Source organism: Diospyros lotus, chromosome 6 (genome assembly GCF_014633365.1).
Source record: "Diospyros lotus cultivar Yz01 chromosome 6, ASM1463336v1, whole genome shotgun sequence".
NCBI lineage: Eukaryota > Viridiplantae > Streptophyta > Magnoliopsida > Ericales > Ebenaceae > Diospyros > Diospyros lotus.
The window spans coordinates 8,754,997-8,775,061 of NC_068343.1; the positions used below are offsets into that span (position 1 = coordinate 8,754,997).

At 38.5% G+C, this 20,065-nt stretch overlaps 2 protein-coding genes across 8 annotated transcripts in view; one reads left to right on the top strand and one right to left on the bottom strand.

The window, feature by feature from the left end:
* The window catches only part of LOC127803442 (histone-lysine N-methyltransferase SUVR5), a 32,346-nt gene extending 14,242 nt beyond the window's left edge, over positions 1-18,104 (top strand). For all 7 annotated transcript variants that reach the window (XM_052339662.1, XM_052339665.1, XM_052339661.1 and 4 more), the window contains 8 exons: positions 2,972-3,082; positions 10,768-13,599; positions 14,050-14,211; positions 14,784-14,900; positions 14,967-15,070; positions 15,174-15,311; positions 17,185-17,272; positions 17,563-18,104. In XM_052339662.1, coding sequence (XP_052195622.1) covers positions 2,972-3,082; positions 10,768-13,599; positions 14,050-14,211; positions 14,784-14,900; positions 14,967-15,070; positions 15,174-15,311; positions 17,185-17,272; positions 17,563-17,670 — 3,660 coding nt within the window. In that variant the 3' untranslated portion in view covers positions 17,671-18,104. The remainder of the gene's footprint in view (positions 1-2,971; positions 3,083-10,767; positions 13,600-14,049; positions 14,212-14,783; positions 14,901-14,966; positions 15,071-15,173; positions 15,312-17,184; positions 17,273-17,562) is intronic.
* A 480-nt stretch (positions 18,105-18,584) lies between these two features.
* On the bottom strand, positions 18,585-19,794 carry LOC127803444 (uncharacterized). The gene is made up of 3 exons (XM_052339667.1): positions 19,390-19,794; positions 18,986-19,294; positions 18,585-18,890 (listed from the first exon to the last, which is right to left on the bottom strand). The coding sequence occupies exons 1-3, from the start codon at positions 19,487-19,489 to the stop codon at positions 18,763-18,765; spliced, it is 537 nt and encodes a 178-aa protein (XP_052195627.1). The 5' UTR covers positions 19,490-19,794; the 3' UTR covers positions 18,585-18,762.
* Positions 19,795-20,065: the final 271 nt, after the last annotated feature.

Sequence of the window (20,065 nt, forward strand, 5' to 3'; positions counted from 1 at the left end):
ATTTCAGTAAAAATTCCTTTTAAAACTTGAACTGGCAAATGTGTTGACAGCTTTTATTTCTCATGGTGGACTGCTTGTTTCAATTTGCTTAGGTCTTGTGTATATATTATGTGTGCTTTAAGAACTTACATTGATGTATTACTTTCTGTGGGTTGGATATGATGAAGAGAGCCATGGTGACAAATTAAGGATTTTTGGTTTTGTTCTGTCATTATGAATTTAGTGATCTTGATAATCATAAGTCTATCTTTCCATTATGCTTCCTGGAATTTCTGGTAAAAGCATTATTAAATGAGTGGTATAACAATGAAAACATCATTTCATCATGTGCATGCAAATGTGTTCAACTACATAAATGCATTATTGAGTCATTACTCATTACACTAACATCACATCTTTTGGCATCTGTGTTTTTGAAACCTAATCATGGATCCTTTCTAATAAAAGGAAGGCTGGTGTAGGGTTTGAGCACTTTATCCTTGCATTTTGGTTCTTAGAGTGTCTATATGTACCAGCTTTATTGTTGTGTGCTGAGAGGCTGTTTCTGAATTTTGGGCCCCTAGACGTGGAGAACCTTAGTGTGGTGCCTAGGTCTCTTGAAGGGACTACGATTCTCTTCCAAAAAATATTTTCATCTGTCCTATTTATTAGAGTATTTAATTTGACAAGAATAGGTTTATCATGAGTGGGAATAAAAGAAGAAACCCAATAAATTTGTGTTGGTCTTGCTTTTCTTTCTCCCAGAAAAAGTTTGTAGCTTGCTGTTCTGTTAACCTGGACTATGGTTGTTGGGTTTTTCGACTAGATATTGGTACTTGAAATTCATTCTGGCACACAATGGCAATTATAGCTGAATGTTTTTGGTTCTTGAACTTGTAGTCTCAAAAATTGATTATTTAACTTGTTTGAACAATGCGATAGCTTATAAGGGCCGTGACTAGGAGTTTCCAATGATTAAGTTAGTTAAATGGTGGCACTAGAAAGATGACCAACAGCATATCAAGTCTATCCACTATCTGGGACTAGAAAGACTGATTTATGATAAAATGTTGAGTCCTACCATGCGCGTGTTTGGATACCATGGGCCTATTTGGTATTGCTCTGGTATGCTTTGAAAGGAACGTTGATGTGTCAACTCCCTGAGGATATGACTGGAAATTCTTGATCAGTAGAAGGATTGAGAGATAAATAGGGAGAAACGAGAGAGAATTTAGGGAGAGAAGAAGATAGAAACGAGGGAGGGAGAGAGAAATCAGAATTTCAGTGTATTTTTGTATCCTCCGTGGGATGGGATCAGCTGTATTTATAGCTGATCCTAACCTCCCCCCATGTGCGGGTAACCGCTTATATGTGCTGGGAATGTACAAGCTGCCAATGCAGCAACAAACTTAGTACAACCCCCTTACAGCATACTTTGCTAATATACTATTTTTCCCCTCTATTACATTCTAATTACAGTATCTTCCCCACTACTTCATTAGTACATGACATGATGAAAATAGTTTTTGATAATTGAGTGTGGTGTTATGCGTATTAGTGTTAAAAGCAAGTAGTGAGTGTCTAGTTAACATTTTCACTGCTGTGCTGTAGATATGTAAAATGACTAAAAAAGACACTAGTACAATAATTATTAAATGAACATTTTAAACAAATATTTCTATATAAACCATTTTTTCATAATATATCTTATATAAATAAAATGAAAATATTGTTTGTTTGAAATAATTGTATACTTAAAATATTTTTAACCAAAAACGTTATTTCAAAACTGTTAACTACGTAGAATATATTGTTTCCACATATATATATATATATATATAGATTTTATATGCAATAATGCAAATGCAAAAGTAGTATTGGTATGCATTTCAAGGTTGATTTTATTTTATTTTTAAATATAGAATGCAAGCTAAACATTGAAAAATAAGATAAAACTAATTTTTTGTGTAAAACATTTTATGTAAAATTTATTTTTCAATATAAAACATTTTATATTGAAAAAAGAAATATAAAGACTAAATTATTTATAACATTCTTCTCCATGTATATGATAAATATATAAATGAAGCTATACTTATAAATAAAAATTGAACATTATTTTAAATAAAAAGTTTTACAAATAAATTATTTTTTATATGCATACATATATAAATAAATTTAGAATTAATTGAAATTAAAAATATCGAGCTGTTTTGGAAGTTATCATGATTGTGAGGAAAGGGAATGGTAATAAAAATAAAGGTTAATTACTAAAAATTACCAAACTTTGACTAGTATATCAATTCTACAACAAACTTTAAAGTTTATCAATTTTACATTTGAACTTTCAATTTTTTAAGTAATTAATACTCTTTTCTTGTGTTAATTATTGATTTTTTTCATACTTCCCAAACTTGTCCATGCACAGAATTAGAGTTTGTCATTATGTGCATGATTAAATTTGAAAAATGGGAAGAAAACTTAATAATTAATGCATAAATTGAGTTTTAATGGTGTTGTAGAATTGATACAAAATTGAAAGTTTAAATGTAAAATTGATACATTCTAAAGATCGTGGTTGAATTGATACACTAGTTAAAGTTTGGTAATTAACCCTAAAAATAAATGGCCCTTTAGAGATTGTGGGTCTTGCTATAAGTTTCATTTATTTTACTTTAAAGCTGTGATCCCTTGCTTTTGCTTTTAAGCGGTTTAGAAGAAGTAGCTGGTGCTTTAAAAGCAAAGTTATGCTTAACCAAATATTGCTTTTCCAAAATTTTTAAGAAAAAGAAGCTGCACTTTAAAAGCACAGCAATACCAAACAGGTCCAATATGTTGTGGTATTGCAATTTATACACTGAATGTCTTGGATTCTGTCAACCCTGACATTCCATTTCTGGATTATATTGACCACGAACTTCAGCTCTGCATTACATTAGATGTTTTGTATCATTTGGTTAATCTGGAGCTAACACTACGTTTTATTTTGCAGATGATAATGGAGTCTTGTTTAAATTCTGATTGGCTACAGCACTCTTTTCACTCTTGGGCACAGAGATGTCAGAATGCAAACAGTGCTGAATCTGTTGAAATGCTGAAGGAGGTACATTCTCAGCTATCTGGCTTTTTTTTTTTTATTATTTTAAATTCTATTAAATTGGAGGGTAGAGCATATGGTCTATTTATTTGTTCTCTAAAATCTCCTTTGATTTGATAGTTATATGCAGATTTAACTTTTGGCATTTATGCTCCATCTTTTTGATGAATGCTTCTTCCAAGAGCAGGTGCAGCTCTCTTTTGTTGGGTAACTTCAAGTATACATGAGACTGCACTTTGAATGCACATTTCAGAAAAGAGAAATAAAGAAGTTTCATTTTATTGAATGCAAGTTTTTCTTTTCTTCTTTTCTTAATGCAAGCCTTATCCTTCACATGGTTCCTTCATGTGTTATTATCGCCTTTACCTTGTAGCATGTTTGCAAGAGGTGGATGGAATGAAAATGGATGGAATAAAATGGGTGGAATAGGGTTCTTATTTGGGAGAGACAATAATAATGGAATGGAATTGAAATTGATGAAACACTTTCTATCCATTCTCCTCCAAAGCCCTACTTTTTGTATCCCTTGATTGGGGGAGAATGGAAGGAAAAATTCAATTTTGTGTTTGACAACAGTAACCTTAATAATTTTATAGAAGTTGAAATTTTCCCTCCACTTAACAAAACTCAATCTTTCCATTAAGAGGGTATTAATTGCCGTTTGTTTAATATTTTTCTGTTCCATCTATTTCCATTACTTTCCCAAATGAGAGGAGAAAGTATTTTACATTTCTTTAAGTTTACTTTCCTTCTCTTGCCCTCCCAAACAAATGGAAAATATTTTAAATTTCATTTTACTCTTTTTCATTCCATCCCATTCCATTACTAGGTTTTTCCCAAGCAGAGCCTTAGCCTCCGCACACCCACCTCTTTATTAAGCAATTTTTGTTGCTGAGCCTCAATATTACCACCTCTTTATTAAGAAATCTCCATCTCTGGTGCCACTTTAGAGCAACTATTGCCATTCCTGTAGAAGTTACTACTAATTTTATGGGTTGCTTTAAAGCCTTGGCCATACAAAAATTCCGCTTGCATATATCACATATAATAGAACATTGTACACAGTGATTTATTTGAGGGAGAAGATTATTAATCATGTGGTTCAAATCAAATTTAGAATTTTCCCATGTAAGTAATTAACTTCCTTCTATATGTTACTAGATCTTTTCATTCTTGTATCTTTCTTAACTCAACTATTGTATCGAGCCAACTAATACCTTATTTTTAGCCTGGGTATCTAACTGTTCTCTGTATGGATGAAGTTGCTTTATTCCAAGTGAAACATATATAAAAAAGGAACAGGAAAGCAAGAACTTGTGAGTTATTATTTGTCACGATATTGTCCCTTAATAGCAGGAATTTTAATTTCTTTTACATTGTAATTTTCTGTTTTGCTTTACTGCTTTCATTTCTGGTTATTATTGTAATTCCTAGAATCAGTTTGTTAGCTAAGATTCCCCACGTGGAGGGGGGCTAGAATAGGACAAAACTTTTGGTTACAACTGTTGGGAGGGTGAGGATTGCCTATGGACGCGGCCACCCAGCTATATCAGCCCCCAGGACTCTCTTGGAGAGGCATGGAATATGAGTTCTCAATTCTAATTTCTATCTATCTTCTCTTCTTCTTGATCTTCCTTCTCTTCTTCCTAACTTTCTCTCTCAATCTCTCCTATTTCTCTGTTAACACTGATTACATCTCTTCAATACCATCTGGATTGAGAGTGTAATCCTATTGTCACCCACATTCGTAACATTAATTGGTATCAGAGCCACCGGTTCTCGGCCAAAACTCTATTGTATTGAGAACGATGGCAAATGGTACTTGCATGAAGAGCCTGGAGACGCAGCTCTAGCAAGTCAGCTTGACTATGGCGGATTTCCAGAACTGAGCCGATCAATTGGAGTTAGGAGCTACCCAGAATCATGAGGCTATCATAGCAATGGATTGTAAGTTGGAGAGTTCCATGGAGGGACTAGAACGAAGGTTGGATGTTTCGATCGCGAGGGTGCGAGATGAATTGGGAGCTCAAATGCAGCAGTTCATGGTAATGTTTACTCATCAGAACTCAATAAGGTTATCCCCTGATTTTCTCCTAGGGAGAGAAATGAGTCAATTCTGCAAGGAAATAGAATGAACCGGGGAATTGGGACCTCTGAAATTGAGGTTAACTCGGAGGAGGAGTTGGAGAAGATGTTGGGTAGGGATAGGGTAGAACCACCCAATCATCATCATCTGGGGTACCCTATGCCTCGGATGGAGATTCCGACATTTGAGGGAGTTAATCCCTGTTGGTGGTTAAGGAAATTTGAGAGGTTGTTCAAGTGGTACAAAATACCGAGGGTACAGAGGATATCCCTAGCTACTGCTTATTTCAATGAAACAGTGGATGCGTGGTTCCAAAGGTGGCTTAATGTGAGGAGGGAGTATACATGGGAGGAGTTCTCTGAAAAGTTATGTGAGAGATTTGGAGAAAGGAGCATGATGGATGTCATAGAGGAATTCAACAAACTCAAGCAAGTAGGAAGTGTACAATCCTATTTGCAAAAGTTTGAAGAGTTAAGGTCATTCATGATTCGCCACAACCCCCATCTCTCGGAAGCTTATTTCGTGTCAAACTTCATGAGTGGCCTTAGTGAAGAATTGCGGCCAATGGTGAAAATGATAAGGCTAAGAATAATGGAATAGGCCTCGAAGAGTGCCCGATTACAGGAAACATTGGTAGAGGCGATGATGAAGAAACTGAGGCAAAAGCAACGAGGAATAGTTCTGGGCACCTCTAATGTGGGGGGAAAGAACTACAACCGGGAAGTGATGAAGGGAAAATAGGTAGGGGGATCAAGTTCAGTACCATACGGGGAACAACTGAGAGAACAAAGGAGATTGGCGAACCTCTGTTTTCGTTTTGGCGATAAATACTATCAGGGACACCAATGTAAAAGGCAAATCCTCCTATTAGAGGGTGATGAGGAGGATCAAGGAGAGACAGGGGAATTGAATCTTGAGGAGGATGATAGGGAGGACAATGGGGACATTTCAATTCACGCTCTGAAGGGGGTAGCTAATAATAAGATTATGAAGGTGGAGGGCCGAGCTAATGGGTGTAACCTGATGATTCTAGTTGACAGTGGGAGTACCCACAGCTTTCTTGATAAAAACACAGCCAAGAGACTTGAATGTCAACTCACGGGAACCCCACCCTTGAGTGTGATAGTGGTAAATGGGGATAGGGTGTTGAGCAAATCGGCTTGTAATGGTTTTGGCTGGGAAATGCAAGGAGAGATGCTTGAGGTAGACCTAAGACTCCTATAACTCGGAGGCTGTGATGTTATCCTAGGCGTAGATTGGATGAAGTGGGTGAGCCCCATAAACTTTGATTTTAACAGAATAGAGGTTTCCTTCGAAAAGGAAGGGAAAAGGATGACTTTGATCGGAGGGGAGGGAAGGAAACAGGTAGTTGCAAAATGATCAATAGAAGAAGGATGGAGAGGATGTTAAAAGGGAAGTAGAACCAGTTGGCACACTTGTTCTCGATTGTGGTCGTCGAGGAGGCCAAAGAAGGATAGAAGGCGTAAGGAGAGATGTTCCTGACAATTAGCACATCTCAAGATATGGCTGACCAGGTATTTTACTTAGACCTTCTTAGTACATTGCTGGTAGAGTATGAGGATCTATTCTTGGAACCTACATCCCTTCCCCCTACCAAAGTTCATGACCACGCCATCAACCTAAAACCTAACGTAGAACCAGTTAACATCCGGTCTTACCGATACCCCCTTGTCCAAAAGAATGAAATTGAAAGAATGGTTAGGGATATGCTTCAACAATCCATAATCCATCCTAGCCAAAGTCCTTTTGCTTCCCCAGTTTTATTAGTAAAAAAAAAGATGGAACATGGCATTTTTGTGTGGATTACCGCCAACTAAATGTCTTAACCATCAAAGATAAGTTTCCTATACCCTTTGTTGAGGACATTTGGATGAATTATGCAATGTCCAATTCTTTTTTAAGCTGAACCTACGTTTGTGGTATCACCTAATTCGAATGAAACCTGAGGACATCCCTAAAACAGCCTTTAGAACCCACCATGGGCATTTTGAATTCTTAGTGATGCTCTTTGGACTCACCAATGCCCTGACCACCTTCCAATATCTCATGAACCGTATCTTCGAGCCTTACCTTCGCAAGTTCATACTTGTATTCTTTGATGATATACTTATCTATAGCTCCACCTTTGACTAACACCTAACTCACCTAAAAACCACATTTGATATCCTCAAATCTAATAAGCTCTTTATTAAGAAGTCTAAGTGTACTTTTGGTCAAGGGCAAATGGAGTATTTGGGCCATATCATATCTAAAGAAGGGGTCAGCACTGACCCGAGGAAGGTAGAGGCTATGGTAGCTTGGCCAATGCCAAATTCAGTAAGGGCTTTGAGGGGATTTTTGGGATTAACTAGGTACTACAGGCGGTTTGTGAAGGGTTACAGGGCCATCAACAAGCCTTTGATAGACTTATTAGGAAGGGGGGGTTTGAGTGGGGACAAACTACGGAGGAAGCTTTTGCTAAGTTGAAAGAAGCTATGAGTAATGTGCCGGTCTTAGGGCTACTAGATTTTAGCAAACCCTTCATTTTAGAGACAAATGCAAGTGGAACGAGTATTGGGGCAGTGTTAGCCCAAGAGGGAAGGCCCTTGGCTTTCTTAAGTCGGGCCTTGAGCCCTAAGCATTTGGGGCTCAGTATCTATGAAAAAGAGTTTATAGCTGTTTTGATGGCGGTGGACAAGTGGAAGCATTACTTGGAAGGGGGAAAATTCATAATCAAAATCGATCATGAAAGTCTAAAGTTCCTATTACAACAAAAACTTCAAACCCAACTGCAAAAAAAAGGTTTGTCCAAATTGATGGGGTTGGATTATACCACATAATATAGAAAGGGGAAGGAAAATACAGCTGCTGACGCATTATCAAGGTGCCATGAGGAAGGAAGTGTGGCAGCCATATCCTAGGTGGTGTCGAAATGGTACAATGAGGTGATTGATAGCTATGAGGAGGATAAAAAACTGAAGGGGTTGTTAGAAAAATTGACAGTGGGGACCTAGGAGGAAGGAGGATATACCTTGAGTGGGGGATTGTTGAGACGTCACGAGAGATTGGTGATTGGGGATGATACCGGGCTTAAGAAGAAGATCATGCAATCCTTGCATGAATCTTCGTTAGGAGGGGCACTCCGGGGTGCAAAACACTTGTGGGTTAAAAGGTTGTTTCAATGGCCAGGGATGAAAGCCAAAATTGGAAGATATGTGTTGCCCTATGACACTTGCAAGAGGTGCAAGTCTGAAAACGTAGCCTATCCCGAACTGTTATAGCCATTACCCATCCCCAACCAAGCTTGGACCAGCGTGTCAATGGATTTTGTGGAAGGGTTTCCAAAATCGGAGGGAAGGGACAATATACTGGTAGTAGTAGATCGGCTGACCAAATTTGTTCATTTCAAGGGCTAACTCACCCTTTTACCGCTCAAGAGGTAGCCAGGGTCTTCCTGGACCGAGTGGTTAAGTTGCATGGGACCCCTAAGTACATTATCTTAGACCGGGATAGGATTTTTACAAGTTTGATGTGGCAGGAACTCATGAAGGCCTTGGGAACCAAGCTAAGCATGTCTATTGCCTACCATCCTCAATCAGACGGGAAAATGGAGAGAGTAAACCAAAGTTTGGAAACCTATCTGAGGTGTGTTTGCCTCTTACGGCCCAAGGAGTGGCACCGATGGTTGTCCCTAGCCCAATGGTGGTATAATACCAACCACCATTCCTCTATCAAAGTGTCACCATTCGAGGCCCTATTTGGATACCAACCACCAACCTTGCTAGCTGTTGAAAGAGAATCCAATGTAGCAATAGTGGAAGAATACCTACAGCAACGAAAACAAGTAACTCAACAGCTTAAGCAAGAGTTGGCATCGGCCAGGAATAGGATGAAGCAAATAGCTGATCGAAAGAGAAGTGAGAGAGAGTTTGCAATGGGAGATAATGTGTATTTGAGGCTGCGGTATCCACATCTCAAGTCAATCACTAAGGGAAAGGTGACTAAACTCAGCCCTAAGTACTTTGGTCCTTTTGCCATAGAAGCTAAAGTAGGATAGGTGGCATATTGTCTAAAGCTACTGGAGGAGACCCAGATTCATCTAGTATTTCATGTGTCCCTCCTCAAGGAATCCGTGGGAACTCAACTAGTAAGCAAAGCCCTACCTACATTCCCTAAAGAAGCCACCGATGTGGTGGAACCAGAGACTATACTCGAGAGGAGGGTGGTGTACAAGTAGGGGGCTCCATTGATTCAAGTGTCAGTCAAGTGGCGTGGCAGCTCTTCGGATTGCAGCACTTGGGAGTATCTCCTGGATCTCCTAAAACAATTTCCCAGAACGGCCAGTCTTTTTAGCATTTCTTGAGGACAAGAAATTGGTTAAGGAGGGGGTAATTATCACGATCGTCCCTTAATAGCTAGAATTTTAATTTCTTTTGCATTGTAATTTTCTATTTTGCTTTACTGCTTTCATTTCTAGTTATTATTGTAATTCCTAGAATCAGTTTGTTAGCTAAGATTCCCCACGTGGAGCTAGAATAGGACAAAACTTTTGGTTACAACTGTTGGGGGGGTGAGGATCGCCTGTGGACGTGGCCACCCAGCTATACCAGCCCCCAGGACTCTCTTGGAGAGGCATGGAATATGAATTCTCAATTCTGATTTCTATCTATCTTCTCTTCTTCTTGATCTTCCTTCTCTTCTTCCTAACTTTCTCTCTCAATCTCTCCCATTTCTCTGTTAACGCTGTTTACATCTCTTCAATACCATCTGGATTGAGAGTGTAATCCTATTGTCACCCACATTCGTGACATTAATTGACTTGACAAAAGATGAGAAACCTAAACTGCCTTAACCTAATCTTGCTTCGGAAAAGTTTTAAGCAAGCATGAAGATATGTGCCCAAGCAAATTTTCATGGAGTCATATTTCCAGATAAATTCTGATGGAATTACACCAAAACTCAGTCTACTTTGTGAAAAAAAAAAAAGTGCCTAACCTTTTGAAGGTGTTACTTGTTTAACTTGTTGGTCATAATTTTGGTCTGTAATTATGTTACCCTGTTGAGCAAGAGTATTATGTTGTGAAATCTGTTCTAGTGACATAGAAGTCATACCTGCACAGTATTGGATTTGCTTATTTCTTCCTATTTGACATTGTTGGAATTGAGATTCATGATCCAATGATAACCTCTGAGTAGGGTTTTACAGTTCACTCTATGTGAATTATGATACCACACAAGATGGGCGTTTTGAAAACTTATCCAACATTGAGGTTGGAATGGAATGATTGGTTATGTGGAAGCATCATCATTCCACTTCTTTGATGTTATTATACCTTGGAAGCACCTATTTCTGTCTTCTTTCGACTTTACTCTTCTGGTGCTTGTGTGATTTAAACTTATGGAAGTTTGTCTAAGAACACTGTCTGATTTACTGGACTTACAGTAACATTGACTTTATTAGTGGGGCATTTTTTTTCTGTGTTAGAAATTGGATGAAATTCTACAACTAAGTCCGTGTACCAGTAACAGTACTTAACCCTTAATCACTTTAGAATTTTACTTGTTCCCCACAGTATTTGCTAATGCATTTTACTTCTTGATTCAGGAATTGGTTGATTCTATTCTGTGGGATGAGGTCAGCTTACTTCCAGATGAAGTAGTACGGCCAGAGCTGGTTTATGAATATAAGAACTGGAAACATGAAGTTATGAAATGGTTTTCAATATCACATCCTTTACCTAGTGTTGGAGACATAGGGAAACAGACTAGTCACAGCCCTTTGCCAACAGGACTTCAGGTTAGCAGGAAGAGACCCAAGCTTGAAGTTCGTCGTGCTGAGTCACACCTCTTCCAGGTTGATGCCCAGGGTTCAGCTCAGGCCGTAACTGTGGAGATTGATGCGGGATTTTTTGATGGTCAAGGTATTGGGCATACTGGTCAACTTGAAACCAATCCTGCTAGAGAGGAACTTCATTTGGAGGGCACCGCATATAAAGGACCTCCCAGTAGTTTGACTGATAAATGGGGTGAGATTGTTGTTGAAGCTGAAGGTTCTGAGGTCATTCAGAGTAAAGATGTGAATGTGACACCGATTGGTGGAGGGGCGGCTAGGAAATCCTTGGATCCTTGTAATAAGAATCGCCAGTGCTTAGCTTTTATTGAAGCAAAGGGAAGACAGTGTGTAAGGTGGGCAAATGATGGTGATGTTTACTGCTGTGTGCATTTGGCCTCCCGTTTTGTTGGCAATACTGCAAAAGCAGAGGCTAGTCCACCTGTAGATGTGCCATTGTGTGAAGGTACCACTACTCTTGGTACCAGGTGCAAGCATCGGTCTCTATATGGATCCTCTTTCTGCAAGAAACACAGACCCCATGACAATAAGAATGTGACCTCGAATTCACCTAATGATAGGATTAAGAGAAAGCATGAGGAGGTTATGAACATATCTGATACCACAAATTGCAAAGCGATTGTATTAGTGGGAGAAGTTGAAACACCTCTCCAAGTGAATCCCATCTCAGTCATGAGTAAAGAAGCTTTCAGTGAAAGGAACTTAATGGAGATATCTGGACAGTCCAGGTTGGAATATGATGGCAATGAGGTGTTACACTGCATAGGCTCAAGTCCTCAGGATTACAGTAATCCTTGTCTAGAAATTCCAAAAAGTCATTCCTTATACTGTGAAAAACACCTACCAGGGTGGCTGAAGCGTGCAAGGAATGGGAAAAGCAGGGTAATTTCAAAGGAAGTTTTTATAGATCTTTTGAAGGATTGTTGCTCACGGGAGCAAAAACTGCATTTACATCAAGCATGTGAGGTGTTCTACAGGCTCTTCAAAAGTATCCTATCCCTAAGAAATCCTATTCCTAAGGAAATCCAACTACAGTGGGCCATTTCTGAAGCTTCTAAAGATGTTAGAATAGGGGAGTTACTGATCAAGTTGGTTTGCAGTGAAATAGAGAGACTCAGGAGGCTTTGGGGCTTTGATGCTGGCCAAGACAAACAGTCTTCTTCACATGGCAAAGAATTGGTTCCTTTCGAAGAACCAGTTCCTGTTCCAGTGGCTACTGATGGTGAGCATGACATACAAAATACCGTCAAATGCAAAATATGCTCTGATAATTTTTTTGATGACAAAGCACTTGGCGCACACTGGATGGACAATCATAAAAAGGAAGCACAATGGCTATTTAGAGGTTATGTTTGTGCTATCTGCCTGGACTCCTTTACTAACAAGAAGGTCCTGGAAGCACATGTGCAGGAGAGACACCATGTGCAATTTGTGGAACAATGCATGCTTTTACAGTGTATTCCTTGTGGTGGTCATTTTGGGAACCCTGAGCAGTTATGGTTGCATGTGTTCTCAGTTCATCCTGATAAGCTCAGGATGTCAGAACATGCTGAACAGCATAACCTGATTTGTGGTGAAGATTCTCCTCAGAGACTTGAGCTGGGAAATTCAGTTTCTGTTGATAATAAGACCTCTAATAGTCAAGGTGGTCTTAGAAAGTTCATTTGCAGGTTTTGCAGGTTGAAGTTTGATTTGCTGCCTGACCTAGGTCGTCATCATCAAGCTGCTCATATGGGGCCAAATTCTGTAACCCCTCGTCCCCCTAAGAGAGGTGTTCGTTTTTATGCTTATAGGTTAAAATCAGGGAGACTAAGTCGTCCTAAATTTAGGAAAGGTCTAGGATCAGTATCATATCGCATTCGGAATAGGGGTGCTGCAAGTATGAAAAAACGCTTCCAGGCTTTAAATGCTGTTGGCAGTGGGGACATGAAGGTGCACTCTCATGTAACTGAAGCAGGAAATCTAGGTAGATTGGTAGAGTCTCAATGCTCAGCTGTTGCAAAGATATTATTTTCTGAGATCCAGATAACAAAACCACATCCTAGTAATCTTGATATTATAACTATTGCTCGATCTTCATGTTGCAAGGTCAGCCTCCAAACCTCTTTGGAGGAGAAATATGGGCTATTGCCAGAATGTTTGTACTTGAAGGCAGCCAAACTTTGTAGTGAGTATAATATTCTTGTGACTTGGCATAAGGAGGGGTTTGTTTGTCCTAAAGGGTGTAAACCAATTTCAGGCCCAAATATAGTATCCTCATTGATGCCACTCTCAGAGGATTTACTGGGACCACAATCTGCAGAGGGAGATCCTGCAGAGAATGAATGGGAGATGGATGAGTGCCACTATGTTGTTGATTCCCGCCATTTTAAACATAATCCCATACAGAAAACTTTCATCTTGTGTGATGATATAAGCTTTGGACTGGAGTCAATTCCCGTAATATGTGTGGTGGATGAAGATCTTTTGGATTCCATTCGCATTGTTCGAGATAGTTCTGGTGGCCAACTAACTGCATATTCTATGCCCTGGGAGAGCTTTACATATGTCAGGAAACCATTGCTTGATCGATCCCTTGAAGCTGAGGTACTGTCAAAAACTTCCTTTGGTCCTGGTTTATATCAACAGCTTCTTGTCTTTTCATTTTCTTTTCTTATCCTTGTCTAAATCATCTTGATGTAGATTATTTTAGTTTCTTGCAAATTATCTCTCTCGTCCCACTTTGAATGATACATAAAGGGCATCCCCAGTGCCTAGGGCTTCCTGCTTTTTGGGGGAGGGGAGGGTCATTTTTGTACAAAACATTCCTGTTACTGTTTTTATGAAGAGGTTGTTTCCAGTGCTCAAACTCATAACTTTTTGGTCATAAAGGAGCAACCTTATCATTGCCACCGAGGCTCAGCCTTTGAGAACATATGAAATTAAATGATTGCTTAATCTGAGTAGAAATAGCCATTGTCCTTCTATCTCTGAGAACAGATAAAAGAGTAAGATGATATTGATATTTTGTTTCTCTTGTTGCCCTCTCATCTCCAGAGCCTGCAGTTGGGGTGTGCTTGCCCACATTCAACATGCTCGCCTGAAAACTGTGATCATGTTTACCTTTTTGATGATGACTATGAAAATGCAAAGGATATATATGGCAAGCCTATGCGGGGGAGATTCCCATATGATGAGAAAGGCCGGATCATTTTGGAGGTAAGTGATTCCTATTTTTTGCTACCATTAACATCCTTCTTTGTTTGATAATTCTTTTATCACAATTACCCATGCTTTTGATATGTGGTTGTCTTTACATATATTGTATATTCTTTTTCTTAACACAGTACTACCAAAAAAGATATCTTGTTGTCTGAGAAGTTCACATCTCGTTCCATCAAATTATGAACTTTCACTGAAGGGCAGATCTTTGTCACTATTTGTTTTGATCTTATACCAGTTAAACAAACTTTTCTACCTTGCTAAATGTAGCCTGCTGGTTTCTGAAACTAACTATTACAGGTTCCATTGAACAGAACCTCATATTAACATGGATTCACTCTGTTGCTTTTTAACTCTTCTAATCATAGATCAAGAATTTATTTCTGTTCAAAGCATCCGATAGATGGTAAAATCTTGTTCACGAGATCATTTGGTTATGATGCCAGCTCCTTTTAACATGACAGGCAAATATGCCTATTCACATTGGTTTCCATGCATAGAGCTTTCCAGTTGTTCTTTCATAGGAGAAACCTGCATAAGACACTTGAATTATGCTACTTTTTGTTCAGGAGGGTTTCTTGGTCTATGAGTGCAATCACATATGCAGCTGCAGCAGATCGTGCCAGAACAAGGTTTTGCAGAATGGTGTACAAGTCAAACTAGAAGTTTTCAAAACAGAGAAAAAGGTAATATCCTTAGTTTATTTATGGTTCGTATGATATTGGCATTGATGTGTGCATGTTTATCTGCAGGGTTGGGCAGTCAGGGCACGGGAAGCAATCCTATGCGGTACATTTGTATGTGAATACATTGGTGAGATTATAGATGAGCAGGAAGCAAACAGAAGACGTGATAGGTTTGTCTGTAGATCTGAATGAAGTCTCCATCTGGTTATTTTAGAGTTATAAGTTATGAATTTACTTCATAGGTGTTATAATTGACTATTTTGGCAATTTTAGGTATGGAGGAAAAGGCTGGGGGTATTTTTATGACATTGATTCCCACCTTAGTGACCTGAGCAGATTGATTGAAGGGCAAGTCCCTTATGTAATTGATGCAATGAATTATGGGAATGTGTCACGGTATCTCAATCATAGGTGAGCAGTAGTTAATGTTACCATTTAACTTAGTTCTGTTTGCAGACTTCTTATAGTACCTTGGCCACCCTTCTGTGCGCTTTCCTGAATCATGTATCATATGGAATAACCTGTGACCTAGTACTGACAAATAGATATGTATCCTCCGGTCACAAACCTGTCAAGTTCTACAAGCTATAAAAGAAGAAAACCTTAATACAGTAAGTTCTCCTGTAGATATTGACAATTGCATGAGATACAATCATCTTTGGGTCTTTCTTTGAACAATAGGATGTACAACTTGGGCCCTGAATTTTCAAAGAGTCTTCTTGCAAATCAAGGTCTATCTTATGGAACTTTGTGCTTGTATTTTCCCTTTTTGTTTTCTTAGAAAAAAAAACAGAAAGGTATAAAGGAGCATCTGGTATCAGGAGAGTGACGACCATTTATCTTCATAGATTTATCTAAATTATGCTGGTGTCTTCAACTTGAAGTGTAGTTGAGATGCAGTATCTTAAAACTATATGTGTTTTAAGATTCCTAGCTTTTCTAGTCTACCAGGTTGTGACTTGGCTTCAGTCTGGAACTTTCTTCTTCTTTTGATAATAGGCATTAGGCAACCACTTTTATTTGTTACTTAAATAATTGATGGCCTTTTGATACCTAATTTGAATGAATTACAAAATCATGCAAATGTTTGTTTATCAGTGTGTCTTGTGATACAAATGCACCAACTTTCTGGAAAGGGATTCTTGTACTTCAAGATGAGGTCTTTCAATCTTTGATAATTGGTTTGGTATTTCTCATGAAGCAAGTGAGAGATGTACAAGATTAGATTTCACAAATATGTGATGAATTGGCACATGTATTACACTGAATAATGTATACATGATATACAACAATATATCAAGCCTTAATCCCACTATGGCCATATCTTTTGTAAGGTCATTGTAAACAATATCATGCTTATGAGTTTCCCATAAAAATTTTCTTAGTTTGGTTGTACCTCTTTTTCTAAAAGCTTCTCCTATTCTATCAGACTCTCCTTAAAAGAGCATTTTTAATCTTTTTCTCATATGATTAAACCACCTTAATTGTGTCTTAAGTATCATATCTTTAATAGGAGTCAATCTGGCCTTATGATGTATAACCTCATTATTTATCTTATCATTTCACTTATGGCCCCGCACATCCATGGTAAAATTTTCTTTCCATTACACTCACATTGCATATTTTGTCTGGAATGTGATATAAAAAGATTCGATGATTTTTACCCCCTCCTCTCTATTTGGGCTCGGAACTGATTGTGATAAGCAATGATACCTTTAACACTGGAAGTATTAAGGGGATTACTTAACCCACTAATGGAGTTTATTTCTCTTTATTTATTCTTTTCCTTTACTTGAGGTTTGAAGACTCGTTCAAATCATTGTCCCCTTGTGAACTTCATCCATTTATTTACTTCAGAAAATTTTATCCTTTTCTTGTGGGCTGTTTTTGTACACTTGGGCTGTTTTCACCATAAAGAGCAACCTTAGCATAGCTGCCGAGGCTTGCCCTTTTCAAGTTGACAGAATACAGTTTTAAAATTTCTCATCTCCGTTAGTGAGTTAAAATGAGTCTTTTAGTTGATTCCTAATTTGGAACAGATAATACCATTGATTGATTCCTTGTTGAAACTGTTCAACTTTTAGATAGTTGAATGGACCTATTAGATAAAATGTCAGCTCCCTATGTCCCGCTTGTGTGGTGCCTAGATATTTCAATTTGTTGTTCCTTCAAAAGGAGAAAAATTGCCACAGAAAAGGTTTCATGTTTGGCTTGAGAGAGGTCAATTTGAGTTACTGTTTTGTTTGACCCTTTTTTATCTTTTTCTTTTTCCATTCTAATGCAGCTGCTCACCTAATCTTGTAAGTCGCCAAGTTCTTGTGGAAACCATTGATTGTCAGCTTGCACACATTGGTCTCTATGCAAGTAGGGATGTAAGTACTATCTTCTTGTCCCAAGTTGTTCTGTTCTTATGCTGTGGACCTAGGATGATAGAGGCGCCATTATGTAGTTCATTACACTTCTCCCAGATGACCAGCTGTGGTGGGTGTGGAAAGGCTCCTGTTATAAGTTGCTCTTCGGTTCATCTGTCCATGGGCAACCAATCACAAAAACACCACCTGGACTAATAAAGAATTTCTGCCATTTTATTCCTGCTAAATCTTGTTTTCCTCTATTGGTGTTTGCTTCTAATGTTGAATGCTTCCTTGGGAAAAAAAATCAGATAGCTGCTGGTGAAGAACTGACTTATAATTTCCGGTATAAGCTACTGCCTGGAGAAGGACATCCATGCCATTGTGGAGCTTCCAATTGCAGGGGCCGCCTTTATTGAATCATTCAATGAGTTTTATCCCCTGGTGGTGGTCTCTACGACTTAAAACAGGGAATGGGAGATTTTTGGAGACGGGTTCCTTTTTTTGTATAGGTCTGAACTGAGAGGAACCATGTTGTTACATCTCATGCTCTTGATAAAGTGGGAGAATTTGCACCAAGCCCAACAATGCCCTGGCAGAGTTTATTGAAGTTATCATACCATTTTGTGCACCGGACACTCTGCCTGTGCTGCAAATGTATGGCTTCTCTAGTTATTTATCTCGTACCCATTCTGCTTTTGTTTACACAATTAAGAGAAGTCCTGAACCTGTTTTTTGTTTGGTTAATCTTCTCTTGCTGGAGTTGAAGGTGCTTGAATTTAGTGAATTGCAGATTTGTTTTTGGTCCAAATAATTTCTTATGTAGCGATGGTAATAGAAGGTGGTTTTTAAAGCTCAATGTTCATGGTAATTAACATGGTAGAACTCCATGGTCCTTTCTGCCATTATCTGCTACCGCTGTCATGCTTGTTTGTTTCTACTTAGGATTGCTATTTGCGAAGCCTTTGTTTAGAATAAAAATTCTGGGTGAAGGCATCTAAATTGACATATCATCAGAATTTTTTCAAAAAGATAAAAATATCTAAATAAAAAATTTGTGAGAGGTATACAACATTGAAGAGGAGAGTTTTTGAAATTTCTTGTTCACAACATTACAGTCACAGTCAGTTTTACTTCTCACATAAAAATAAAAGAAGAAAACAAATGAAAAAGAAGGGGAGAAGGGGGAAATGATTGTGCTGGACTGTTGGAGCCTAGCCAAGCCTTTTTGCCTGGTACCTCGGCACCTTCAACTGAGCTTAAAATTTGAAAATGTCGGGAGGACGAGAGTTGACATCTCTAAATTAAAAAAATTAAAGATTCATATATTTTTATCAAGTAATAATATAAATAAAAGATTACTTAAATTTTCCTTACAATTCCTCAAGCAACATTACGAAAAATAGAAGTCTTTGGGGTCACTCTCTTTTATCCCCTAACAGAGATATAGGTCACCTATTTGGCTAGTCACAGTAGTCAGTGGGATAGATTTTCTATTTTTCTTTTCCACCCTAATGTTGGGTGAATTGATTGTATGCCTTCCTTTCTCTATGTTTAATCAGAAACTCATTTCTGGTTTGTGGAACCATCAAGAAGGCCAAGGAAAGGCCATAGGTGATCCCCACCAACACTGCCATTCCTGTTCACCATTAACAGCCAAATTCCAAAAAGAATTACTATTCTACTCACAATGGTTTGCAAAGAGAGAGAGAGAGAGACAAAATAATTACTCACCATATTCCACATGTGGTCGAACTTTCACTTCAAACATAGACATGGAAGATGCTTTTAGCTGTAGAGACATGGAAGCGACCGCCAATCCACTGCCAAATCTCTCTCTGACCACTCTCTCCCTCATGTCCAAGGACCAAAACCCAGCTATGCCTTTCACAAAATCTTCAATCAGTGGCTTGATAAGCAAGAACCCCCCAAGCCATAGCGTCAATCTGGCGATTTGTCTCATTTGGTTAATGTACATGGATGCGCCGTTGACCAGATTTACGGCACAAGCAGCAGCATATAGAGGAAACCACAAGTACCAATCTATAGAAAAACAACAAGGGGATGAATGGAGTTAAATGGAATATGGAATATGCAGCCGAGTGAGTTAGGAAAGCTGAGATTGTGGTCCCTTCTACCTGGGTCATTCAATTGAACAGACGCCGAGATGGCAAAAATAAAGGCCATCATTAGCGAGCAAAATCTCAGCATCTGCTTTCTGGGTTTTGCTTTTGCCATTTTTCTTGAGGCTCGCTGTTGCCAGAGTATTTTCTCTTGAGCTTTGACTTTTGAGGGGAAATGAAAGGTTTCTAGGAAAATCAGTGGGCAGTTTAAATGGAAAAGATGACTTGTCGAAAATCAGTGATTACTGAATAATCTATGTTTGGCTGCTATGTGGTTATATTCTTAATTGCTAAATCTGACGGATATACTTGCACTTCAGTTTTGTAAATTAAGAAGCCTTCTCTGAGATATACGAAATACGAGCTTGGTATTTGTGGCACAATTCGGCTTGCAGAATCCAGTAATTCCTTGCGCCAAGGCCCGTCATATGGGAAGAAAAGGAGCAATTCGGGACCATGGACAGATGGTGATTAGATTTTTGTGACAAAGTTTAAATAAAGTGAAAGATTTTCATTCTACAGCGACATTCCGTACATAAATTATGACTATTTTTCTATTAAAATAGCAACGTCCGTGGCACTGACGGAGCGTGACCTCTCTTTGAAACCAAAAAAAGTGAAAAAGTAAAGAAGAAGAAGAAGAAGAAGAAGAAGAAACAAAAAATGGCAGCTTCTTCTTGGTCTTGGTTAT